At 49.9% G+C, this 26,570-nt stretch overlaps 1 protein-coding gene across 1 annotated transcript; it reads left to right on the top strand.

The window, feature by feature from the left end:
* Nucleotides 1-7,444: 7,444 nt before the first annotated feature.
* On the top strand, nucleotides 7,445-25,201 carry TRIB3 (tribbles pseudokinase 3). The gene is made up of 5 exons (XM_065522934.2): nucleotides 7,445-7,518; nucleotides 7,559-7,591; nucleotides 13,851-14,141; nucleotides 18,620-18,912; nucleotides 23,844-25,201. Exons 3-5 carry the CDS (start codon nucleotides 13,851-13,853, stop codon nucleotides 24,334-24,336), a joined length of 1,077 nt encoding a protein of 358 aa, XP_065379006.1. The 5' UTR covers nucleotides 7,445-7,518; nucleotides 7,559-7,591; the 3' UTR covers nucleotides 24,337-25,201.
* Nucleotides 25,202-26,570: the final 1,369 nt, after the last annotated feature.

Below are 26,570 nucleotides of genomic sequence, written 5' to 3'. Positions count from 1 at the left end.
AGAGTCTAGCTCTGTTGCCCAGGCTGGAGTGCAGTGGCCAGATCTCAGCTCACTGCAAGCTCCGCCTCCCGGGTTTTCGCCATTCTCCAGCCTCAGCCTCCCGAGTAGCTGGGACTACAGGCGCCTGCCACCTCGCCCAGCTATTTTTTTGTATTTTTTTAGTAAAGACGGGGTTTCACCATGTTAGCCAGGATGGTCTCGATCTCCTGACCTCGTGATCTGCCCGTCTCGGCCTCCCAAAGTGCTGGGATTACAGGCTTGAGCCACCGCGCCCGGCCTTTCTTCTTATTTTACAGATAAGAAATTTGAGGCCCCCCAAAGGGAGGTGACTGGTCCACAATCTCACAGGCTCAGTGGCTTCAGCCAGACCTGGAACACAACCAGAAGTTCTAAGGCATCATGTCACTTTTGTGGGGGAAATGTATGAAGATGAAAAGTTTCAAGGACACCTATGGTGGAATTTTAGGCATATGGCAGTCATTAGGGACACCCACGTGGAATGGAAGGAGTCGGGCATGGCTCATATCATTGCTGTGGGCCCCACATCCTTTTCTTCCTCAGAGCACAGCCCTCTGAACTTCTCATCCCAGTGCTGGGAGTCAGAGACGGAACTCATCAGAACTATAGGAAAGAGGCTGGGCGCAGTGGCTCACGCCTATAATCCCAGCACTTTAGGAGGCCGAGGTGGGTGGATCATTTAAGGTCAGGAGTTCGAGACCAGCGTGGCCAACTTGGTGAAACTCCGTCTCTACCAAAACTACAAAAGCATTAGTGGGGTGTGGTGGTGCACACCTGTAATGCCAGCTACTTAGGGAGCTGAGGCAGGAGAAATGCTGGAACCCAGAGGCGGAGGTTGCAGTGAGCCAAGATCACATGCCACTTCCCTCCAGCCTGGGCGGCACAGGGAGACACTGTCTCAAAAAAAAACACAAAACTATAGCAAAGAGAAAAGCAGCTTTCTGGGCTCAGAAACCTGAGTAGAAAGATGTTCTGAGCCTGGAGAAAGAAATTCATAAAAGCCTGACTCTCTCTCCAGAAAAGAGTATATTTCTGCATTTAATTTTGGGGGGATTGGTCACCATTTTCTTTCTCGCTTCTGAACAAATGATTGTATAGCATTTATATTCCAGGCACTTCACAAATATTGTCATTTAATTCTCATGCAAACCAGTGAGGTAGAAACTATTGTTATCCCCATTTTACAGATGGGAAAACTGAAGTACAAAGAGCTGAAGCAACTTGCCCAAAATAGATGTGGTTTTGAACCCAAGAAATGTGGTACAACTATGACATGAGGCAGCCTCAATTCATTTAATCCTTATGACTGCAATGCAAGGGAGGTATAATTAATTCCATTTTATAGATGCAGAAACCAAGGCTTGAGGCTATTTGGTGTTTATGGTGTAGATCTAGGAGTCAAACTCCAGCCTACCTAGACTCTTCGCCTCTGTTGCACCCCTGGACCATGTGTTAGGAATTCTTGGTACAGGGTCGTACTGCTCAATATGTAGTGGTTTTAGTCTGTTTTCTGTTGCTTATAACAGAATGCCTGAAACTGAACAATTTTGAAAGAAAAGGAATTTATTCCTTACAGCTATGGAGGATGGGAAGTCCAAGACCAAGGGGACACTTCTGGTGAGGACCTTATTCCTGGTGGGGACTCTCTGAAGTGTCTGGAGGTGGCACAGGGCATAGCATGGCGAGGGGACTGGGCGTGCTGACATGCTATGCTTTGGTCTCTCTTCCTCTTCTTTTTTTTTTTTTTTTTGAGATGGAGTCTCACGCTGTTGCCCAGGCTGGAGTGCAGTGGCGCGATCTCGGCTCACTGCAAGCTCCGCCTCCCGGGTTCCCGCCATTCTCCTGCCTCAGCCTCCTGAGTAGCTGGGACTACAGGCGCCCGCCACCGCGCCCGGCTAATTTTTTGTATTTTTAGTAGAGACGGGGTTTCACTGTGGTCTCGATCTCCTGACCTTGTGATCCGCCCGCCTCGGCCTCCCAAAGTGCTGGGATTACAGGCTTGAGCCACCGCGCCCGGCCTCTCTTCCTCTTCTTATAAAGCCACCAACTCTCCTCCTGTGATGACCCACAGATCCATTAATCCACGAGTGGGTTAGTCCAGTCATGAGGGCAGAGGCTTCACGATCCAATCACTTCTTAAATGTCCCAACCACTCAATACTGCCACATTGGGGATTAAGTTTCCAGCACATGACATTTGGGGGACACATTTAAACCATAGCAGTAGCCATTTGCCACATGTGGTTATTGAGCACTTCAAGTATGGCTAATGTGGCTAGTGTGACTGAGAATTTTTTTATTTTATTGAATATTTTAATTTAATTAAATTAATTAATTTATTTTTTTGAGATGGAGTCTCCCTCTGTCGCCCAGGTCAGAGTGCAGGTCATGATCTCAGCTTACTGCAACCTCCACCTTCCAGGGTCAAGTGATTCTCCTGCCTCAACATCCCAAGTAGCTGGGATTACAGGTGTGTGCCAGCATGCCTGGCGAATTTTTGTATTTTTAGTAGAGACAGGGTTTCACTATGTTGGCCAAGGATGGTCTCGAGCTACTGACCTCAAGTGATCCACCTGCCTCGGCCTACCAAAGTGCTGGGATTACAGGTGCGAGCCACCGTACCTGGCTGAATTTTATTTATTTATTTATTTTATTTTATTTTTTATTTATTTTTTTTTTGAGGCGGAGTCTCGCTCTGTTGCCTAGGCTGGAGTGCAGTGGCGTGATCTTGGCTCACTGCAAGCTCCGCCTCCCGGGTTCCCGCCATTCTCCTGCCTCAGCCTCCCGAGTAGCTGGGACTACAGGCGCCGCCACCACGCCCGGCTAATTTTTTTGTATTTTTAGTGGAGACGGGGTTTCATTGTATTAGCCAGGATGGTCTCGATCTCCTGACCTCGTGATCCGCCCGTCTCGGCCTCCCAAAGTGCTGGGATTACAGGCTTGAGCCACCGCGCCCGGCCTTGAATTTTAAATTTAAAACCAAAGCAGGTAAAATATTTTTATCTATTAAATACAATTTAATTGTTTTGGTAGGACTACATTTCACTTTAACCATTGGCAGTGTAGCTTTCACACTCATTTGTGTACAAACTAAGCATAAAATAAACAACAGATTTTGTTTTCTTTTGTTTTAGAGACAGGATCTCACTCTGTCATCCAGCCTGGAGTGCAATGATGCGATCATAGCTCACCGCAGCCTCTGAACTCCTGGACTAAAGCATCCTCTTGCCTCAGCCTCCAGAGTAGCTAGCACTACAGACATGCATCATCATACCTGGCTAACTTTTTAAATTTTTTGTAGAGATGAGATCTCACTGCTTTGCCCAGGTTGGCCTTGAACTGCTGGCTTCAAGCAATCTTCCCACGTCAGCCTCCCAAAGTGCTGGGATTACAACCATGACCCACTACATTCAGCCTACACTAGATTTTGAAGACATTAGCATGAAAAATGGTTTTTTGTTTTGTTTTGTTTTTTTGAGATGGAGTCTCGCTCTGTTGCCCAGGCTGGAGTGCAGTGGCACGATCTTGGCTCACTGCAACCTCTGCCTCTCACGTTCAAGCAATTCTCCTGCCTCAGCCTCCCGTGTAGCTGGGACTACAGGTGCTGGCCACCACACACGGCTAATTTTTGTATTTTTAGTAGAGGCAGGGTTTCATCATGTTGGTCAGGCTGGTCTCGAACTCCCAACCTTAGGTGATCCGCCCGCCTCAGCCTCCCAAAGTGCTGGGATTATAGGCGTGAACCACCGCGCCCAGCAAAAAATAGTTTTAATGATGTCATTACTGATTTTTATATTATCAGTTGGCAAAATACTATGTTGAGTATGTTGGGTTAAATAGAGTGGGTTATTAAAATTAATTTCACCAGTGTGTTTAGTGCATGACTAATTTTAAATTACATATGTGGCTCACATTATATTTCCTTTTTTTTTTTTTTTGAGACGGAGTCTCACTCTGTCGCATAGGCTTGAGTGCAGTGGTGCCATCTTGGCTCACTGTAAGCTCCGCTTCCCAGGTTCACGCCATTCTCCTGCCTCAGCCTCCCGAGTAGCTGGGACTACAGGCGCCCACCACGACGCCCAGCTAATTTTTTGTGTTTTTAGTAGAGATGGGGTTTCACCATGTTAGCCAGGATGGTCTCAATCTCCTGACCTCGTGATCCGCCTGCCTCGGCCTCCCAAAGTGCTGGGATTACAGGCGTGAGCCACCACGCCCGGCCAGCATTATATTTCTATTGGAACACAGAAGGGTCTAGAGAATTGGGATTTGACAACCCCAGCTGTGACAAGGCACCAAAATTTGGGGGCCATACCCGGGGTGCTGATCCTGTCACCATACCCATAGATCCATGTGGAGGCTGCAGAGATACAAAGCTTGTGAAATATCCCAGGATGGCATGGGCACTGGAGTCAGCTGCCCCAAGTTCAAATCTGAAATCGGTCTTTTTTTTTTTGAGATGGAGTTTCACTCTTATTGCCCAAGTTGGAATGCAGTGGCGCAATCTCGGCTCACTGCAACCTCCACCTCCTGGGTTCAAGCGATTTTCCTGTCTCAGCCTCCCGAGTAGCTGAGATTACAGATACGTGCCTGTACCTGTAATCCTGGCTAAATTTTTGTATTCTTAGCAGAAACAGGGTTTCACCACGTTAGCCAGGCTGGTCTCCATCTCCTGACCTCAGGTGATCCGCCTGCCTCGGCCTCCCGAAGTGTTGGGATTACAGGCGTGAGCCACCGCGCCCAGCTGGGTGGTCTTGGGTAGGTCCTTTACCTTAACTCTTCTTGTCTGCAGAATGGAGGTGACTTACTGTTTTTCTCTGTCTCCCTTTCACACCTTTGCACTCTTCATCCTTTCTCTTCCCTCAGCTTTTAGTTTAAACATCACCTTTCTGATAAGCCCTGCTGAAAATGACAGAGAACAAATCTTTCCTATTTTATTCAAGAAAATGCATGATGCAATCTATTTTAAACGATCATGGTTTTAATTTTATTTTCCTGATAATGGTCTCTCTCTCCATTGATCTGTAAGATTTGTAAGGGCAGGGGTGGATCAGTCTGGTCACTGCTGAGTCCCCAGCATTTAGCACAGGGGCTGACACAGCACAAAATAACGTTAGTTGGGAATGTACAAGGAAACCCAGCACACCTGCAGAGGGGTGCTCAGGAAACAACCCTCCCACGTTTCTTCACCGCTTACAGCTGTGGGATCTTCCTAACCGTTTCGGTGTCCCAGGATAGAAGATGAGTTTATTCACCCCTCCCCAGGAGGGGAGTTGCTAGCGTTAAATGAGATCCCAGAATGCCCTGGTATGCCCTGAGGTCTCTGGGACACAGATGAGCTGGTCCCCAGGGATTTGGAAACACGAAAACAAATATGACTCCACCCTGCCTCCCATCCAGCCTCTGCCTAGAAGAGTTTTTTTTTGTTGGTTTTTTTTTTGGTTTTTTTTGTTTTTTTTTTTTGAGACGGAGTCTGGCTCTGTCGCCCAGGCTGGAGTGCAGTGGCGCGATCTCAGCTCACTGCAAGCTCTGCCTCCTGGGTTTACGCCATTCTCCTGCCTCAGCCTCCCGAGTAGCTGGGACTACAGGCGCCCGCCACCTCGCCCGGCTAGTTTTTTGTATTTTTTAGTAGAGACAGGGTTTCACCGTGTTAGCCAGGATGGTCTCGATCTTCTGACCTCGTGATCCGCCCGTCTCGGCCTCTCAAAGTGCTGGGATTACAGGCTTGAGCCACCACGCCCGGCCGAGGAGTTATCTTATTTATTTTATTTTATTTTATTTTATTTTATTTTATTTTGAGATGGAGTCTCAAACTGTCGCCCAGGCTGGAGTGCAATGGCACGGTCTTAGCTCATTGCAATTCCCACCTCCCAGGTTCAAGCAATTCTCCTGCCTCAGCCTCCCGAGTAGCTGGGACTACAGGCGTGTTTTTTGTATTTTTAGTAATTTTTTGTACTTTTAGTAGAGACGGGTTTCACCGTGTTAGCCAGGATGGTCTTGATCTCCTGACCTCATGATCCACCTGCCTCAGCCTCCCAAAGTGCTGGTATTACAGGCGTGAGCCACCACGTCTGGCCTCTAGAGGAGTTATTTATTTATTTATTTATTTATGACACAGGATCTCACTCTGTCACCCAAGCTGGAGTGCAGTGGCACAATCATGTTTCACTGTAACCTGAACTCCTAGGCTCAAGTGATCCTCCTACCTCAGCTTACCAAGTAGCTGGGACCGCAAGCTCACACCACCATGCCCACTATTTTTTTCTCTTTGTAAAGACAGGGACTTACTACGTCGCCCAGGCTGTTCTTAAACTCCTGGCCTCAAGCAATCCTCCCGTCTTGGCCTCTCAAAGTGCTAGGATTACAGACATGAGCCAGCTCGCCCAGCTGAGGAGTTATATTTTGACACTAGTGAATTCAGATCAAAAGGGATTTCTAAGAAAGGTGCTGGACCCCTGGGACGCAGAGGGATGTTTCACCCCAAAGGAAGTAGCACCAAGCCCTCCCAGGCCTAGGGTGCAAGCATATTAAAGGCCTCTTTCCCTCTCTGTCTCCATTGTCTACACTCCATTGAGCATCCGCAATGTGCCACACACTGTTCTAAGCGTCTTACACATATTACATTATTTAATCCTCACAATAACTTTATGAAGTGAGCACAATTATGAGCCCATTTTATTGAAAAGGAAATTGAGGCAGGGTTTTAGGTAGCTTTTCTGGGGTAGCACTGTGGGTTGGAGGGGAAGGTGGAGTGCACTCTTAGGCCAGCTGGCTCTAGGGGCTCTTCGCCACTAGGCCGCACTGCCTCTAGCAAAGGAACGCGGGGAAGTTCACCAGACCTTAGGCCTCCCCAGGGTGCCACAGTGGTTCTTTTGAGCCCAGAGTCAGCTCTTAGGTCCATAGGCCTTCCTGAAGCTTCTGGACCACTTGCCCACAGCTGGGCCTCAGGCTGGCTCTCAGTAGAAGGGGGAGAATGGAGATTGCCAGATGTCCACTTCTCCTAAAGGTTTTATAAGGCGGTGCTGGTAATGTGCTTTACAAAAGGGGAAGCACCCGGACAACAGTCACTGTTTGCTCTTTTGAGCACCATCCCGAGAAGGAGGAATGTTCTTCCCATTTCATAGGTGGGGAAAGTAAGGCTCAGAAAAGCAAATGTTTTTTTCCAAGGTGATAGGGAGAGTCCGTGGCTGGTGTCTGCACTGAGACCAGACAACCCTAGTGGGCCAACAAGGGCGGGGTCCCCAGGTGCAGCGGAGGAGAGAGGCCCTGGCGGAGCGCGCCCTGGCGGCGACCCGGTGAGGCGGGGCGCGGGGATGGTGCAATCCTGGGCCTGAGGGCATCAGACGGCGGCTGATTAGCTCAGGTTTACATCACCCAGGCTGGGAGCCGGGAGCGCACGAGACTCGCAGCGGAAGTGGGGGCGGCTCCGCACACGTCCGCTGTTAGGACCCGGGCCGGGCTGGAGCTGGACCGGGATCCCGAGCTCGGCAGCAGCGAAGCGGGCCGGCCCACCTGCTGGTACCCTAGAGGCTCTGAGCACCGGCGGCGCCAGGACCCACGCGGGACGGCAGGACAAGGTACTCGGCGGGGTGCGGACTGTGGACTTGCCCGGAGCCTGGGGGATTGGAGCGGGCGGCCGGGGAAGGGGCGCCGGGAGGCTCTGCGCCTCTGCGTGTTGCTGCGTGTTACGCGCGCACACACACAACACCCCTTTTAACAGACTCTGCCGTCGGGGGACACCCTGGGCCTAGTGCTCCCCCCGGGCTTCAGGTGACGCGGCCCCGCAGGGCGTGGGGTCGCCCGAGTTTGGCTGGGGAAGCCAGGGACGGAGGTGTCCGGCTGTCATCCCTAGAGGAGGGTGTGCGAGGGTCTGTTTTGCGTGAGTGTGGGACAGGGGAGTCGTGTGGTGAGGTGAGGGGCTTGTGGGGGGCACTGGAGGACTCTTTATGGGGGTGTCGGAGGATCTGCGGGGGATCTGCGGGGGTCCTCGGGAACCCGTAGGAGAGAGTTCTGGGTGAGGGTGGGTCCCGGGGACCTGTGCCTCCGGGGATGGTGAGAACTGTCTGGAGGGCTGGGCACTTGGTGGCAGGGGTTGGAGGTGCAGAGGACACGGCCGGGAGAGGGCTGGGTGGGGTGCCCTGGGAGCGAACTGAGCGAGTGGTGCGGGAGCCGAACGAGTGGGAGCGAAGTCGCAGCGCGGGATCCCCGGCCGGGCAGCGCCGCTGGTTCTTCCCGCTGCGTGGCTCCGGGTTTGCAGGTGGAAGGTGCGCGTGTGTTTGCGGTGTGTGCTGTGCCTGCAGACCGGGGAGGGCGGGGGACGACAGCCACCTCTTTCCCTCTGCCTCACCCCCTCCTGTCCCAGGGCCGCCCTTCAATTTCCGCTGAAACTTCTGACTGGGACACCGCCGCCTTTCGCTTTCGCTCCCGCTGAAGGGGCCTGGCTGCGGGGGGCGGGGCGGGGGGTGGTGGGGCCGGCCTTGCTTGTGTAGACCATGGGTGTGATAGCTGGGAGGGCTGTGTGTGTGTGTGTGCGCGCTAACGCTTACCCGTGGAGGGCAAGGGTGTGTCACTTAATGTCTGTCTTCCCTGGATGTGTTGTCGCTGGCTGGCTTAGACAGTGTCTCAGGGGTGTGTGTACACCTGTGAGCGCGCGCACGCTTGATGTAACCCGCCCTCATTTCCCTGGGTCTCGAGTATGGCAGGAAACAGCAAGAGGTAGATATTAGGGGCTGCTTTCATTCCACAGCACAGATTCTATTCTGCAGTGTGGTCTGCAAAATGCCTTGCCCAAGATTTATAGACTCAGTTACCCCATCTGTCCCCATCTGGGTGGAGCTTATCCCAGGCCCCAACAGGCTCTGAGGGATGACTGGGGCCAAGGCAGCCTGGAGTACTGATGTGGCACAGGCCAGAGGGACTCCAGGCAGTCTCCTGCTGCACAGGGCACAAAGCATGTGCACGGCCAGGTAGCATCCTGCGGGACTCAGAACAGCCTTGAGACTGTTCTGTCATCCCAGCCTCGAACCTGGGGAGCTTTCTAAGACTCCCAAGGATGGTACTTAAGCATCTTGCTGTGAAGAACAACAGGATGAGTGCTAATAGTGACCATTTCCTGACACCTACCCTGCAACAGGTCTATAAGCTCTACGTGCTTCATTTGTTTTTTCATTTCATCATCACTAAAAACCTGTAAACTTTGCATCCTGTTCCCACTTTACAGGAACTGAGGCTCAGAAAGCTTGAGGAACTTGACCAGGGGTACCCCCCAGCTAGAAAGGGTCTGAGACAGGATTAGAACCCAGGAATATCTGACTAAGCCACTCCTTACTGCGTTCTTACCAAGCCAAAGTCATGACCTTTCACTCATGTGGGGAGACCTTCCCTTCCAAGGCAGCTCTTCCGTTTAGGAGCCGCGTACTTGGAGAGGTGGGCCTCTGTCTGGTAACTGACTCATGTTTCCCTGTTCATCCTGCCTTGAACTGTTGGGAAGGTCTTTCACCAGGCTGAGGTCCCTCTCGCACCAGTGCTCAGACCTGGGCATGCACATCCTTGGAATGGAGTTTAAGTGGGTGGGCAGATGGGTTCTAGAGAGAACCTTCCTGCCCTGACATGCCCTACTGCCCTCTCCTTCAGCCACCCCACACACAGTCACACAGCTGCGTGGATGGTGGCTTTCTTTTCATTTAACAGTTCACTCTGGAGATCCTTTCGATTAGGCTATAAACAGCGTCCTCAACCTTTTAAATGGCTGCAAATTTTTCCGTTGTGTGGATGAAGTATAATTTATGTAACCAGCCCTGTAATTATAGACAGCAAATTATTTCTGTCACAAGGGCTGCAGGATAACTTTGTATTTGCATGCTTACACAAGCACACTTCTACAGGATACATTCTAGCAATGGGATTAATTGCTGAATCAAAACTCACACACTTCATTTTTTTTGTTTGTTTGTCTTTTTGAGACATTCTCACTTTGTCACCCAGGCTAGAGTGCCTAACCATGGCTCACTGAAGTCTTTACCTTCTGGGGTCAAGTGATTCCCCTACTTCAACTTCCTGCATGGCTGGGACCACAGGTGTGTGCCATTATGACCAGATAATTTTTTTTTTCTTAGGGACAGAGTCTCGCTATGTTGCCTAGGCTGGTCTTGAACTCCTGGGCTCAAGTGATCTTCCTGCCTCAGCCTCCCAAAGTGCTGGGATTACAGGCATGAAGCACTGCACCCAGCCTGTTTTTCATTTTGATATTGTCAAAATGCACTCCTCGAAAGTTGCACCTTTTATTCCCCCACTAGCACTGTGTTCATTGTTAGTGGGTGCACTGCCACTATTCCACAGAATAAACCCACTTTTCATGATACTGCCAGGACATAACAGGTCTGAAATTAAACTTAAAATTTTTCTTCCATAGTCCCCAAAATAAGGGCTTCTCCTCCAGCTCAGGACATGTAGCCATCATCTCTTCTCATTGCAGGAGCCAAAAGCTGGACCTCACCTCGATTCCACCCTCTCCGTCAACCCCCATGTCCAATCAATCCAGTCCATCCAGTCTGCCACTGAGTCCTCTTGATCCTCCTCCTATGAGCCCTTAACTTCGTGTCTCCATCTAGCAACCCCCCTAGTCCAGGTCACCTTTTCCTGCCTGGACTCCTGCTTGTGCAGAACTCCTAGCTAGTCTCACTGCCTGTCTAGTACTTTCAAATCCACCCTAAAGGCATGATGTTCCCCTGCTGAAAATCCTTCAGTAGCTCCCCACTGCCTTTGGAGAATTCCAAATCCTATTGTGTGTTAATTAGGATTAGGCTCAGCTGTAATATAGAAACAGCCACTTAATAGCTCAAATGAAATAGACGTTTCTTTCTTTTCTTTTTTTTCTTTTTTTGGGACAGTCTTGCTCTGTCACCAGGCTGGAGTGCTGTGGCAAGATCTCAGCTCACTACAACCTCTGCCTCCCGGGCTCAAGTGATTCTCCTGCCTCAGCCTCCTGAGTAGCTGGGATTATAGGCACCCGCCACCATGCCCAGCTAATTTTTGTATTTTTAGAAGAGATGCGGTTTCACCATGTTGGCCAAGATGGTCTCTATCTCCTGACCTTGTGATCCGCCTGCCTCGGCCTCCCAAAGTGCTGGGATTACAGGCGTGAGCCACCGCGCCCCGCCTATTTTTTTTTTCTTTTTTAACTTTTCACTTTTTTTTGCAGTCAGGCTCATTCTCCAACATGTTGTTGGGGAACATGCAGCATGTTCTTTTGCCTCTTCCATCACCCCAGAACAGGGGTTACTGGACAGTGGCATCAACTTCCCCTGGGAACTGGATGGAAATGCAGATTCAGACCTTCTGAATAAGCTACTTTGGGAGTCGGGCCCAGCAGTATATGTGGAAACAGGCCTTCAGGTGATCTCAATGGTTGCTCAAGTTGGAGAACCACGACTCTCCATGGTCATGGAGAACCATGGTGACTCTCCATGTCACCTGGCTAACTCTGCCTCACTTTCAGGTCTCAGTGTAGATATCACCTCTTCTAGGAAGTCCTCTTTTGACCCACCAGCCCAGGAGAGAGGCCTCTCTGGGTTCCTAGAGGCCCACGCTTCTCTGTATAATAGGGCTGATCACACTGTACGTGACTTTTTCTTTGAGACAGAGTCTCACTCTGTCACCCAGGCTGGAGTGCAGTGGCACAAACATGGTTCACTGCAGCCTCAACCTCCCAGGCTCAAGCAATCTTACCACCTCAGCCTCCCGAGTAGCTGGGACTACAGGCATCCACCACCACACCCAGCTAATTAAAAAAAGGTTTTTTTGATAGAGACAGGGTCTCCCTATGTTGCCCAAGCTGGTGTTGAACTTTTGAGTTCAAGCAGTCTTCCCACCTTGGCCTTCCAAAGTGCTGGGATTACAGATGTGGGCCACTGCACCTAGTCTTGGATATGATTTTATGATTTCATCTGCCCTCCAAATTGACCGGAAGATCCTGATGGCAAGAATGCTGTCTAACCCACTTCTCTTCCCTAGCACCCAGTGTTAAGTGAGTGAACAAGATCATATCTCTCATCTGTGAATGTACTAGAGCCATGGGTTACGAGATTAGTTGATCTTCTTTACTTTAATTTTTAGGAACAAGCTGGGTTTTCAAGCAGGTATTTATTTTCTTAAATGTAAATTTCTGATTAGGAAATACTTTTTTTTTGAGACAGAGTCTTACTCTATCACCCAGGCTGGAGTGTAGTGGCACAATTTCGGCTCACTGCAACCTCTGCCTCCTGGGTTCAAGCGATTCTCCTGCCTCAGCCTTCCCAGAAGCTGGGATTACAGGTGCGCGTCAGCATACCCGGCTAATTTTTTTTTTTCCCCGTGACGGAGTCTTGCTCTGTTGGCCAGGCTGGAGTGCACCAGGCAGTGGTGTGATCTCAGCTCACTGCAACCTCCACCTCCCAGGTTCAAGTGATTCTCCTGTCTCAGCCTCCCAAGTAGCTGGGATTACAGGCCCACACCACCACGCCTGGCTAATTTTTGCATTTTTAGTAGAGATGGGGTTTCACCATGTTTGCAGGTTGGTCTCAAACTCCTGACCACCGCCTCAGCCTCCCAAAGTGCGGCCGTGGGCTGTATTTTGGCGTTGCCTTGGTCACGTGCTGCTACCTGGGATTACAGGCATAAACCACTGCACCCAGCCTAATTTTTGTATTTTTTAGTAGAGACAGGGTTTCACCATGTTGGCCAGGCTGGTCTTGAACTCCCAGCCTCAAGATCTGCCCACTTCGGCCTCTCAAAGTGTTGGGATTACAGGCGTGAGCCACTGCGCCCAGCCAGGAAATACATTTACGTGGCTCAAATTCAAAACTATAAAAGTCGGCCAAACATGGTGACTCACATCTGTAATCCTAACACTTTGGGAGACTGAGGCAGGAGGATTGCTTGAGCTCAGATGAGACCAGCCTGGGCAGCATAGGGAGACCCCATCGCTACAAAGAATAAAAAAATTAGCCAGGCATTATAGTGCATACCTGTATTCGAGCTACTTGGGAGGCTGAGGTGGGAGGATCACCTGAATGCTGAGGTCAAGGCTGCAAGTGAACTGTGATAGTAAGAGTCTCCTCCTAATCTTGTGCGTCCTTCCAGAGACAGAGATTATACATATTCAAAAATATATATACATATATACATTTTGTATATTGTATATATAAATAATTATATATTTTATATATAATATATATAAAAATATATACATATATAATATAACATATTTATATATATTCTTTTTTAACATAAATGCATAGTCAGGTGAGGTGGTTCACTCCTAGAGTCCCGGCTACTTAGGAAGCTGAGGTGGGAGGTTCACTTGAGGCCATGAGTTTGAGACCAGCCTGGGCAACAACATCTCTTGGGGGGAAAAAAAAAACCACCATAAAAGTATTCTATAATACATAACTCTGTGTTTGTCTTTCTTAATACATCTTAGAGATCAGTGCACATCAATATATAGAGAGTTTCCTTGTCCTTTTTCAGGGCTGTGTAGTATTCTGCTACATGGCTATACCATGAAGTTTTAACTAGCTTTCTACTGCCTGACATTTAGGATATTTCCTGCTTTTGCTGTTGGACACAAGGCTCTGATGAACAGCCTTTACTATATTTAATTTTTTGGTAAGAAGTTTAACTGGAGGATAAATTCCCAGAGGTGGGTCACCCAGTTAAGGGTATGTGACTTTGTCATTTTAACACACACTGCCAGATCACCCCCTATAAATGTTGGGCCATGTATGTGGGAGGATACAGCAGGGGAAAGGAGGGTCGCCAAGCAGTCTCACTCTACTGCTTTTCTCCCCTTTTTGCTAGATGCGAGCCACCCCTCTGGCTACTCCTGCAGGTTCCCTGTCCAGGAAGAAGCAGTTGGAGTTGGATGACAACTTAGACACCGAGCATCCCGTCCAGAAACGAGCTCGAAGTGGGCCCCAGCCCAGGCTGCCCCCCTGCCTGTTGCCCCTGAGCCCACCTCCTGCTCCAGATCGTGCAACTGCTGTGGCCACTACCTCCCGTCTTGGGCCCTATGTCCTCCTGGAGCCCGAGGGGGGCGGGCGGGCCTACCGGGCCCTGCACTGCCCTACAGGCACTGAGTATACCTGCAAGGTACGTGCCCATGGGCCACTGTCCCCCAGCATCACAGGAGGCCTGGAAAGGAGGCCTCCAAAGGATTGCCAGGGTACAGAGGGGTCCTTATGTTCATTCATTCTTGTGTTTAGTGGGGAAGCATCCAGTGACCCCCTGCTGGAGTGATACCAGATAGAAGTGGGAGATGGGAGTTGCAGGCAGGGGGAACAGCTGTTCAAAGGCCTAGAAATGTGAGGGGATAGTACTTTAGAGAATGAAAAGGACTTATCTGTGGCCAGAGTGGAGAGGGTGTGCAGAAAGGGGCAGGAGATGAGGGCTGGCAGCAGCTGGTCATGAAGGTGTTAACAAGGGGCCTCCACTGGGCTGTGCAGAGCTACTGAAGATGTTTGCACAAGAGAAGGGTAGGGCATGGTAGACATCAAAACTCCTGGGACCCCGGAGGTGATTGAGCCTAACCCGTGGCCATTTTACAGATAGGAAGACTGAGATGAAGACAGGGGAAGGGCCATGCGTGAAGTCACGTAGCACTGGGCCTGGCTCCTGGGGTAAGGTAAGGGGTAGAAAAGTCTGAAGCTTCCTGGCCGAAACCAGGAAATGGACAGGATCAAGGCCCCTGAGGGTCAGCCCATGCAGGACACGGGCAAGTGACAGTCCAAGAGGACAGAGATGAGAAAAAAAAGTGTAACACAAGTACTATGTTGATTGTTTAGTGTGCACAATCTCTTAATCTTCACACAACGAATGAGGTGGTTACTATCATTGTGCCCATTTTACAGATAGAGGACACTGAGACTCAGAAAGCCGTGGTTACTTGCCACGTGACAGAGCCAGGTGGTATCAGAGCTGGGATTGGGCCCAGGAGGCTGAGCCCAGAGAGTCCTGTGCCTGTGCTAGGATAAGCGTTTCAGACACAATCAGGGCAGGCTGCCCTGGCAGGCAAGCATAAGGAAGACAAGGGGGACCTGGATACTCAATGGAGAGTAGCGGGGGCCTGGGTCCCTTGGGAATGCACAGAGAGGTGGAAGGACTTAAGCCTCCTCCTCCTGGGAGCAGCAGCAGAGCTTTGCTCTGTTGATGGAGATGCAGTGAGCAGCGGGGTAGATCCAGACGGAGTCCAGCTCCTAGCTTCACCTGGGCTCTTGTGCACAGATCTCCAGGGCTCTTAGCAGGTGCTGTAAGGAGCCCAGAACTCTGGGTCCCCCTCCTGCAGCATCACAGGTTCTTTTCCATTCTCCCTGGGGAGGTGAGTCCACGATGAGAGGAATAACCCAAGCAGGCTCAGGACGGACGCGTCCTGCGTTCACAGGGCCCCGATTCTCCAGAAACATTTGGGAAAATCCACTGGAACATACTCATCCCCATGCCAGTGTGCACCACGGGTGCTGAACAGCCATTTCCACACTTCCTCAGCTTTTCTGGTCAGTGTGTAGAAAGATCAAACTCCTGTCTTTGTAAATTATCACCTTATTCATTAATTCAACACAATTTCATTGAGCACCCGTATTTGCCATGTACCCTGCTGTGGTTAAAAAACAAAGTTCTGTTCTCATCAAGCTGACATTCCAGTGGGAGATACAGACAATAAACAAAGTGAGTAAGTAAAATATGTGTCAGGTGACCGGGCGCGGTGGTTCACGCCTGTAATCCCAGCACTTTGGGAGGCTGAGGCAGGTGGATCACGAGGTCCAGAGTTCAAGACCAGCCTGGCCAATATGGTGAAACCCCATTGCTACTAAAAATACAAAAATTAGCCAGGCACGGTGGCAAGTGTCTGTAATCACAGCTACTAGTGAGGCTGAGGCAGGAGAATCACTTGAACCCGGGAGGCAGAGGTCGCAGTGAGCCAAGATTGCGCCACTGCCTTCCAGCCTGGGCGACAGAGCATGACTCCGTCTCAAAAGATAAATAAATAAATAAAATGTGTCAGGTAATCACAAGCACTATGGAGAAAAATAAAGCTGGGAATAGAGAGATCAGAGGACAAGGAGGGCAGGAGTGTAGGTGATTTTAGCAAGGGAGGTCCAGGAAATCCTCTCTGAGGGGTGACATTTGAGCAGTGACTTGAACAAATGGAAGGAGTCAGGCTTGCAGGTCTAGTGGAAGAGCATGCAGGCAGCAAGTGTGAGTGCACGGGAGCAGGAATGGGCTCGCCCCAACTACAAATAATAATCATCTCTGTTTTGGTGTTATTTCCCCCATGTCACTCCAACTTGTTTTTTGTTGGTGTGTTTTTGAGATGGAGTCTCACTCTGTCGCCCAGGCTGGAGTACAGTGGCATGATCTTGGCTCACTGCAACCTCCATCTCCCAGGTTCAAGTGATTCTCCTGCCTCAGCCTTCCGAATAGCTGGGATTACAGGCGTGAGCCACCGCGCCCAGCCCCAACTGGTTTTTAAAGTCAGGTACTTTAACTTTTTTTTATCATAGATTAAATATGTATGTGTCTTATTTATTTTTATTTGTGGCATAGTCAACATAACATGCAAAGGATTTAAAGTCAGACAAACCAAAGTGAGTATACTTGTTCTGCCACCAATTAGCTGCCTGGCTTCTAGTAAGTCACCTTCCTTTTCTGAACCCAGTCTTATCATTGGTAAAATGGGTCATACCTTTCAGGGCTAGGGTGAAGTTTTGCTGTAATGCCCACAGACGCCTAGCACATTTCCCATCAAGCTTGCCACCCTCATCACATGTCCTTTTTCCCCTCCCCATCCCTTTCTGGCTACGCTGATCTTTGGTTGGGTTTCTAGAGCAGGCCAACCTGTTTCCGGCCTCAGGGCCTTTGCACTGTCTGTGCCCCTACTCAGAAAGCTTATTCCATGAGCATCTCTGAATCATTCAGATCACTTTCCCAGAGTCCCTCCTGGGGGGCTCTGGGAAAGAAAGTCCCATACTTCCTTTCTTTTTTTCTTTTTTTTTTTTGAGACGGAGTCTTGCTGTGTCACCCAGGCTGGAGTGCAGTGGCGCAATCTTGGCTCACTGCAAGCTCCATCTCCCGGGTTCACGCCATTCTCCTGCCTCAGCCTCCCAAGTAGCTGGGACTACAGGCGCCCGCCACCACGTCCGGCTAATTTTTTGTATTTTTAGTAGAGATGGGGTTTCACCGTGTTAGCCAGGATGGTCTCAATCTTCTGACCTTGTGATCCGCCTGCCTCGGCCTCCCAAAGTGCTGGGATTACAGGCGTGAGCCACTGCGCCCGGCTTCTGAGCCATATTTTCTAAAATGGGTGCCCCCTTCCAAAATAATCTATTCCAGGCCAGGTACAATGGCTCACGCCAGCTCAGGTCGAGGCAGGCAGATCACCTGAAGTCAGGAGTTCGAGACTATCCTGGCCAACATGGTAAAACCCTGTCTCTATTAAAAATACAAAAAATTAGCCAGGCATGGTGGTAGGTGCCTGTAATCCCAGCTACTCGGGAGGCTGAGGCAGGAGAATCTCTTGAACCCGGGAGGCGGAGGTTGCAGTGAGCTGAGATCACACCACTGCACTCCAGCCTGGGCAACAAGAGCGATCTCCGTCTCAAAAAACAAAAAACAAACCAAAAAAACACCTCTATTCCAGCATCTTTCTTTGTTCCTTTGCAATGCTTATCAGCATTTGTCAATATTTAGTTTCTGGGCATGTTTGCATGGCCTCCCAGCGGGCACCGGAGAGCAGAGCCCATGGCTGTCAGTCCTGCTGGACATGTGGCTGGCCCACACAGGCCCAGGGCCAGCATACTGAATGAATGAAAGGGTGGGTGGACAGTCAAGTGTAGAGGACAGGAGCTGTGATGGTGATGAGCATCAGGTGCCTTCTGCATCATCTGCCCTCCTGGATTCCTCCTGCTTTGAGGGTTATTTTTCTGTTTGGGTGACCTGTTACTTTTCATTTATCTGATGTTTGAGGCCATATAGCCTAGCAGTTAAGAGCACAGACCAAAGGCCGGGTGCGGTGGCTCACACCTGTAATCCCAGCCTTTTGGAAGGCTGAGGCGGGAGGATCACCTGAGGTCAGGAGGATCACCTGAGGTCAGGAGTTTGAGACCAGCTTAGCCAACATGGTGAAACCCCATCTCTACTAAAAATACAAAAATTAGCTGGGTGTGGTGGCACACGCCTGTAATCCCAGCTACATGGGAGGCTGAAGCAGGAGAATCACTTGAATCCAGGAGGCGGAGTTTACAGTGAGCTGAGATTGCGCCACTGCGCTCCAGCCTGGGTGACAGAGCCAGACTCCGTCTCAAAAAACAAAAAAGCACAGACAATGGAGTGCATAGGCTCAAATCCCAGCTGTGCTGCTTGCTGGCTGTGTGGCCTCTCAGCTTCCTTAACTGTAAAATGGAGTGAGTCATCCTACTTACAGGGTGGGGTCAGGGCTGAATGACTCGGGAAGTGAAGCGCTTAGTGCAATGCCTAGCACATGGTAGCACAGCTAGGCCAGCTGTGACTGTTTGCAATGCCAGCCTCAGCTCCCGGGAGTCCCCAGCTGTGCTCACACCATTCTCTGCCCACAGGTGTACCCCATCCATGAGGCCCTAGCCGTGCTGGAGCCCTATGCGCGGCTGCCCCCGCACAAGCATGTGGCTCAGCCCGCTGAGGTCCTGGCTGGTACCCAGCTCCTCTATGCCTTTTTCACTCGGACCCACGGAGACATGCACAGCCTGGTGCGAAGCTGCCGCCGCATCCCTGAGCCTGAGGCTGCTGTGCTCTTCCGCCAGATGGCCACCGCCCTGGCACACTGTCACCAGCACGGTCTGGTCCTGCGTGATCTCAAGCTGTGTCGCTTTGTCTTCACTGACTGTGAGAGGTGAGTGTGGTTGCAGAGCCCCAGCCACAGACACACCCAGGGGGTGGGCCATGATGGAGAGAAACCGAGGCCCAGGAAGGCAAAGTAACTTAGGCAAGAAGTGGAGAGGCTGGAGTAACTAGCAGCCCCTGTCTAGTTCCCTGAGAAGAGTTGACTGAGGCCAGGTGCAGTGGCTCAGGTCTTTAATCCCAGCACTTTGGGAGGCAGAGGTGGGTGGATCACTTGAAGTCAGGAGCTCAAGACCAGCCTGGCAAACTTGGTGAAAGTCCGTCTCTACTAAAAATATAAAACTTAGCCGAGTGTGGTGGTGCACACCTGTAATCCTAGCTACTCGGAGGGCTGAGGCAGGAGAACTGCTTGAACCTGGGAGACAGATGTTGCAGTGAGCCAAGATCATGCCACTGCACTCCATCCTGGGCAACAGAGTGAGACGCCATCTCAAAAAAAAACAAAAACAGAAACAAAAAAAAGAGTTGACTCAGTCCTCTTGGGAGCCCCTTTGGAAGGCTGGGATGGAGCACTGAGATGTGAAAGTCATAGTAGCTGACAGTGATGAAGGCATCGCCACATTATCTAATGAGGTCTTCCATCCTTACACACATGAGGCAGGTGCTATTATTATTCTCATATGATCAAGGAAACTGAGGCCCAGAGAACTCAAGTAACTTGCCCAAGATCCCATAGCAAAATAAGTGGTAGAGCTGGGATTTGAACCTAGATCTGACTCCAGAGCCTGGGTCTTAATTCAATCTGAGCGTGAGAGGCAGGGGGCCTGGCTGGGCTTACCAACTGACTTTGGGTGACCTAGTGTCTCCGAGCCTCAGTTTCTCCATTGGTAGGGAAAAGGGCTGGATTGTTAGGGTGTTTTCAGGATTCTAAGACCACAGCCAAAACATGGTCTGAGGTTCCCCACACGGGCACTTTTTCTGTGAAACTGAGAATTAGCACTTTTTGGTTAAAAGATAATCTTCCTTCTCTAGGTTGGGATGCTAAGAATTTTTTTTTTTTAATTGAGACAGAATCTCACTCTGTCACCCAGGCTGGAATGCTATGGTGTGATCTTGGCTCACTGCAACCTCTGCTGCCCAGGTTCAAGTAATACTCCTGCCTCAGCCTCCCAAATAGCTGGGACTACAGGCATGTGCCACCGTGCCCGGGGTTTTGCCATTTTGGCCAAGCTGGTCTCGAACTCTTGACCTTAGGTGATCCGCCTGCCTCAGCCTCCCAAAGTGCTGGGATTACAGGTGTGAGCTACTGTACCTGACCTAGATGCTAAGAAAACATTTTAAAAGATAATTCTGGGGAGAAGGGCAGAGAGACTCGCCTCCTGTTCCGTCTCCAGACTCCTGGGGGCAGTCAAGATGTGCCAGGGAGTGCACTAAGCTGCCAGTTACACAGGAGTTTTCTGTGGAGAAAGGAGTGTGACCCCATTGCATTTTCAAAAACTTTTTATCTTGAAATAATTTTAGACTTTTAGAAAACCTACAAAAATAGTTCAAAGAGTTTCTATATATCCTTTAACCAGTGTCCTCCAATGTTAACACCTGACATAGCTATGGTACAATTACCCAAACTAAGAAATCAACTTTGGTAGAGTACTATTAACTAAGCCACAGATTTATTCCAATTTCCTGAGTTTCCCACTAACACCCCTTGCTGTGCAGGATACAGTGAGGATCCTAATTTAGTCGTCAGTGGTTTCCTTGGTCTCTTCCAATCTGAGACAGTTCCTCAGTCTTTCCCTATCTTTGATGACCCATGACCTTGACACTTTTTTTTTTGAAACAGGGTCTCACTCTGTCACCCAGGCTGGAGTGCAGTGGTGTGATCACAGCTCACTGCAGCCTCGATCTCCTGGGCTCAAGTGATCCTCCCACCTCAGCCTCCTGAGTAGCTAGTTCTACAGGTGTGTGCCACCCCTCCTGGCTAATTGAGATGGGGTCTTGCCTGGGCTGGTCTCGGACTCCTGAGCTCAAGCAATCTGCCTGCCTCGGCCTCCCAAAATGCTGGGATTATAGGTGTGAGCCAACGCTCCTGGCTATAACTTTGAGATTTTTGAAGAGTACTGATCAGTTACTTTGTATGTCCCTCCATTTGGATTTGATTGATGTTTTCTCATAGTTAGACTGCAGTTATATATTTTTGGCAAGAACAACACAGAATTGATAGGCCCCTCTCCACATCGTATCAGGAGATGCTTGAGTTGATAGTCATCACTGTGTTGTAACCTTGATCACTTGGTTAGAGTAGGACCTGCCAGGTTTCTCTACTGTAAAGTTCCTAATTTACCCTTTGTAATTGACAGATACCTTGGGGGGAGGTAAGCTAAGCATATAAATATCCTGTTTTTCCTCAACTTTCACCCACTAATTTTAGCAGCCATCTATATGGCCTATAGCAGTTATTATTGTGTGTTTGCCTAAGTCTGGTTTTCTTTTTCTTTTATTTTATTTTCTTTTCTTTTATTTTTTCTGAGACAGAGTCTCGCTCTGTTGCCCAGGTTGGAGTGCAGTGGCACGATCTCGGCTCACTGCAACCTCCACCTCCTGGGTTCAAGTGAGTGACTCAGCCTCTTGAGTAGCTGGGATTACAGGCGCACACCACCACGCTTGGCTAATTTTTGTGTTTTTGGTAGAGATGGGGTTTTGCCATGTTGGCCAGGCTGGTCTCCAACTCCTCAAGTGATTCGCCTGCCTCGGCCTCCCAAAGTGCTGGGATTATAGCCATGGGCCGCTGCGCCCGGCCCCTAAGGCTGATTTGCTGTTAATGTTTCCTTCTACATTTTGTATTAAAATAAGCAGGCCTTTTTTAAAGAAGTAAAATTTATAATGATTTGTAAGCTAGTACATGACTTCAAACACATTTTAAGCTTAGGGGAGATACAACTGCCCCAGACCTACTGGAGGAGAGAGCGTGCTTCCTGCTCTTTTCAAGAAGTCATTTGATGGCTCACACCTGTAATTCCAGGGCTTCGCGAGGCCAAAGTAGGAGGATTGCTTGAATCCAGGAGTTCGAGGCCAGTCTAGGCAACATAGCAAGACCCCATCTGTACAAAAAAATTTAGAAAAATTAGCCAGGTGTGGTGATGCACACCTGTGATCCCAGTTACTTGGGAGGCGGAGGCAGGAGGATCGCTTGAGCCCAGAAGTTCCAGGCTGCAGTGAGCTAGGACTGCACCACTGCACTACAGCCTGGGTGACAGAGTGAGACCCTGTCTCTAAAGAAAAAAAAAGAAGGGGCCAGGCGTGGTGGCTCATGCCTGTAATCCCAACACTTTGGGAGGCCGAGGCAGGCAGATCACGAGGTCAGAAGATCGAGACCATCCTAGCTAACACAGTGAAACCCCATCTCTACTAAAAATACTAAAAAAAAAAAAAATTAGCTGGGCATGGTGGCAGGTGCCTGTGGTCCCAGCTACTCGGGAGGCTGAGGCGGGAGAATGGCATGAACCTGGGAGGCAGAGCTTGCAGTGAGCCGAGATTGCACCACTGCACTCCAGCCTGGGCGACGGAGCGAGACTCCATCTCAAAAAAAAAAAAAAAGAAAAATCACATGAGAGTCATTGGTAGAAGAGGGACCGTAAGTTAGATAGACCTGTGTTTAAATCCTGGGTTCTGCTTCTTACCTGCTTTTTGGCCCTTAGCAAATGACTTCACCTGCTTGAGCCTTTGTTTCTTCATCTGTAAAATGGGCTAATAATGCTGACACTCTTTGTCCCCCAATACTGTGATTCATAGGATTGGTCAGTATTTGTGAAATGCCACTGGACACCCAGGAAATAGTGGAAGTAGGGCCATAAAGGAAAAACTAATAGCAGTGGTAATAGAATGATTACTATTAAAGTCATCTTAGAGTGCTCCATAGGAGTTGTTTAAAGTAAAAATTGCAAATGGCAGGACAAACTTTTTTTTTTTTTTTTGAGATAGGGTCTCACTCTGTCGCCGAGGCCAGAGTGCAGTGGCGTGATCTCGGCTCACTGCAACCTCTGCCTCCTGGGCTCAAGCGATACTCTCCTGCCTCAGCCTCCCAAGTAGCTGGGACTACAGGTGCGAATCACTATGCCTGCTAATTTTTATATTTTTTGTAAAGATAGGTTTTCACCGTGTTGCCCAGGCTGGTCTTGAACTTCTGAACTCAAGCTATCCCCCTACCTCGACCTCCCAAAGTGCTAGGATTACAGGCATGAGCCACCGCGCCCAGCCTTATACACACTTTCTTTTTGCCCTGCTTACCTGTTTGTGTTTTTTATAGAAACTGGTTGCCAATATTTTTTAAATGGGGACTTTTTCATTAAAATACAAGTCCTGGCTTCTCTTTGGGAAAAGAATGGGAACGTGGGGCCATCTTGGGAACTACGAGAGCGGGTCACAGCACTGGCTCTGGGTATCTGCCAGCCAGGGTTCCCATCCCAGGCCAATTCTCTAGAGCTGTAAAATGGTGTCCTCCTTGCAGGTTGTAGCCAGGATAGAATGAGATAAGCCAGGTAATGAGAGGCCAAGGGCCAGGAACACAGCAGAAACTCGATAAACCCTAGAATGCATTGTTAGTGGTACCCTTTTTAGGCAGGGCTTGTGCTAAGATGTCTGGCACACTTCCTGTTTCTCTCATTTTATTACCTGCCTGGACCCTAAGTTTGTATCTGGTTTAAGAGAGGCTTAACCCTCTCAGCCCCATCAGGCTCCTCCCCATGGGACTGTTGAAAAATGTATTTCTTTCAGAATTTTTCGTTTAAATGTAATTGCTTTGTGGCCTTAAATGACTTAACCTCTCTGAGCCTGGGCTTGGTTATCTATAAAACAGGATCAGATATCACAGGACTGTCAAAGGCCAGCAGGCGCTTGGAAAGTGGGTACCGCTAGGGTGACAGTATGGGGTGGTGGCATGGGGGTTCTGGGTAGGACCTGACCCTTCAGTGTCTCCCCATGTCCCAGGAAGAAGCTGGTGCTGGAGAACCTGGAGGACGCCTGTGTGCTGACTGGGCCGGATGATTCCCTGTGGGACAAGCACGCGTGCCCAGCCTACGTGGGACCTGAGATACTCAGCTCACGGGCATCATACTCAGGCAAGGCAGCAGATGTCTGGAGCCTGGGCGTGGCGCTCTTCACCATGCTGGCAGGCCACTACCCCTTCCAGGACTCAGAGCCTGTCCTGCTCTTTGGCAAGATCCGCCGCGGGGCCTACGCCTTGCCTGCAGGCCTCTCAGCCCCTGCCCGCTGTCTGGTTCGCTGCCTCCTTCGTCGGGAGCCAGCTGAGCGGCTCACAGCCACAGGCATCCTCCTGCACCCCTGGCTGCAAGAGGACCCCATCCCCTCAGCCCCAACCAGATCCCATCTCTGGGAGGCTGACCAGGTGGTCCCTGATGGACCGGGGCCGGACGAAGCCAGGGAAGAGGAGGGAGACAGAGAAGTGGTTCTGTATGGCTAGGGCCACCCTACTACATGCTCGGCTGCCAACAGTGGATTGAGTTTGGGGTGGCTCCAAGCCTTCTCCTGCCTCTGAACTGAGCCAAACCTTCAGTGCCTTCCAGAAGGGAGAAAGGCAGAAGCCCGTGTGGAGTGTGCTGTGTACACATCTGCTTTGTTTCACACATAGGCAATTCCTGCTTGGGTGCTTATCAAGTGCCAAGACCTGTTCTAGGTGCTGGGAATACAGCAGTGAGCAAAGGGGACGATACTCCCTGCTCACAGAGATGACAAACTGGCATTCTTGAGCTGACAGCACTTTCCCATGACCATAGGTCATTGTCTACACTGGGTACACTTTGTACCAGTGTCGGCCTCCACTGATGCTGGTGCTCAGGCACCTTTGTCCAAGGACAATCCCTTTCACAAACAAACCAGCTGCCTTTGTATCTTGTACCTTTTCAGAGAAAGGGAGGTATCCCTGTGCCAAAGGCTCCAGGCCTCTCCCCTGCAACTCAGGACCCAAGCCCAGCTCACTCTGGGACCCATGTTCCCAGCATCACTGTCCTCTTGATTGAGAGATTCTCCTTCCAGGCCTAAGCCTGGGATTTGGGCCAGAGATAAGAATCCAAACTATGAGGCTAGTTCTTGTCTAACTCAAGAATGTTCTGGAATGAGGGTTCAGGCCTGTCAACCATGGGGTTTCTGACCTGAGCACCAAGGTTGAGGGACAGGATTAGGCAGGGTCTGTCCTGTGGCCACCTGGAAAGTCCCAGGTGGGACTGTTCTGGGGACACTTGGGGTCCACAATCCCAGGTCCATACTCTAAGTTTTGGATACTGTGAGTATGTATTTTTACCTGTGCCTAATAAAGGAGAATTATGAAATAATTTTATTTTTCTAGGCGATTTCTTCCATCCTTTCCAACCATCTCTTACCAATTTTCCCTGCCTTCAAAACTGACCCCCATGGAGAAAGGCCATAGAATTGTGTCACAACCTGGGCTGAGTGGTTTGTGATAACAGATTACCCGGAGCCCGGCGGGTCTTCCTGCACTCCCTCTGTTTCTTCTGGCAGCAGCAGTGTCTCTATTAGGGTACTTTCTGAGTCAAAATGGCTTCAACAAGATGGAAATACGTTTCACAGAAAGCAATAAGTCAGCACATAGGGTGGGCTTCAGTGCTGGTCCATTCAACTCCCAAAGCTGTGGGCAGGGACCCCGGCTCTCCAGGCTCCTTCTGTCTCTTGGCTGTATTGTCCCTTGAGACTGCTGGCCCAATGGCTACAGCAGGTGTCACATTAAAGAGGTCCGTGACCAGAGGAAGAAGCCAGGGGTCACTGTAATACCTGAGAACTCAGAACTCTGGAGTTAGGCTGCCCGGAATTAAATCCTGGCTCCAGCACTCAATAGCTGTTTGACCCTTGGCAAGTTTCTTAACCACTCTGTGCCTCAGATTCTTCATCTGTAAAATGGGGGACAACGATATTACCTAACTTATGAGAACTGAATGACTTATTTTGTGTAAAGCAATTAGAACAAGCAGCGCCTGGCACAATAAGCCCACAATAAAAGTTACTCCTGGCTGGGCGTGGTGGCTCACGCCTGTAATCCCAGCACTTTGGGAGGCCAAGGTGGGCAGATCACGAGGTCAGGAATTTGAGACCAGCCTGACCAACATGGTGAAACCCCATCTCCCCATCTCTACTAAAAACACAAAAATTAGCTGGGCGTGGTGGTGCATGCCTTTAGTCCCAGCTACTCGGGAGGCTGAGGCAGGAGAATCACTTGAACCCAGGAGGTGCAGTGAGCCGAGATCGCACCACTGCACCCCAACCTGGGCAATAAAGCGAGACTCTGTCTCAAAAAAAAAAAAAAAAAAAAAAAAAAAAGTTGCTCCCACATCTCTTTCTTGGGATGGAGGAAGCTTTCTCAGAAGCGCTCCTGACTGACTTTCCCACACTTCTCATTGGTCAGAACTGCATCACTTGCCGTTTCTGACCAATCACCAGCTTACTTTCGTGGGACACAGGCTTACACTAACCATGGCACTGCTCGAGCTGTAGGTGGAGCTCGTGCATCATATGGAGGGGGAGTGATTACGGAGCAAAACCAGGTTCAAAGAGGGAGGAGATCGTAGGGAAAATAATGTGCAGAAGTGCAGAGGCCCAGCCAACAGCCTGCTAACTGCAGATAATCGAGAGCCGCCACTCTGGATAATTGAGCTAAATAAAATCGTTGTGTTTTTTTGTTTGTTT

This window comes from Macaca fascicularis, chromosome 10 (genome assembly GCF_037993035.2).
Source record: "Macaca fascicularis isolate 582-1 chromosome 10, T2T-MFA8v1.1".
NCBI lineage: Eukaryota > Metazoa > Chordata > Mammalia > Primates > Cercopithecidae > Macaca > Macaca fascicularis.
This window is presented reverse-complemented; position numbering and strand designations above follow the sequence as displayed.

Excerpts from the sequence above, each read along its gene's own strand:
- TRIB3 (XM_065522934.2), top strand. The coding sequence starts at position 13,851 with ATGCGAGCCACCCCTCTGGCTACTCCTGCAGGTTCCCTGTCCAGGAAG. Across the intron at positions 14,142-18,619 it reads GCACTGAGTATACCTGCAAG|GTGTACCCCATCCATGAGGC; the intron begins GTACGTGCCCAT and ends CTCTGCCCACAG. Across the intron at positions 18,913-23,843 it reads GTCTTCACTGACTGTGAGAG|GAAGAAGCTGGTGCTGGAGA; the intron begins GTGAGTGTGGTT and ends CCCATGTCCCAG.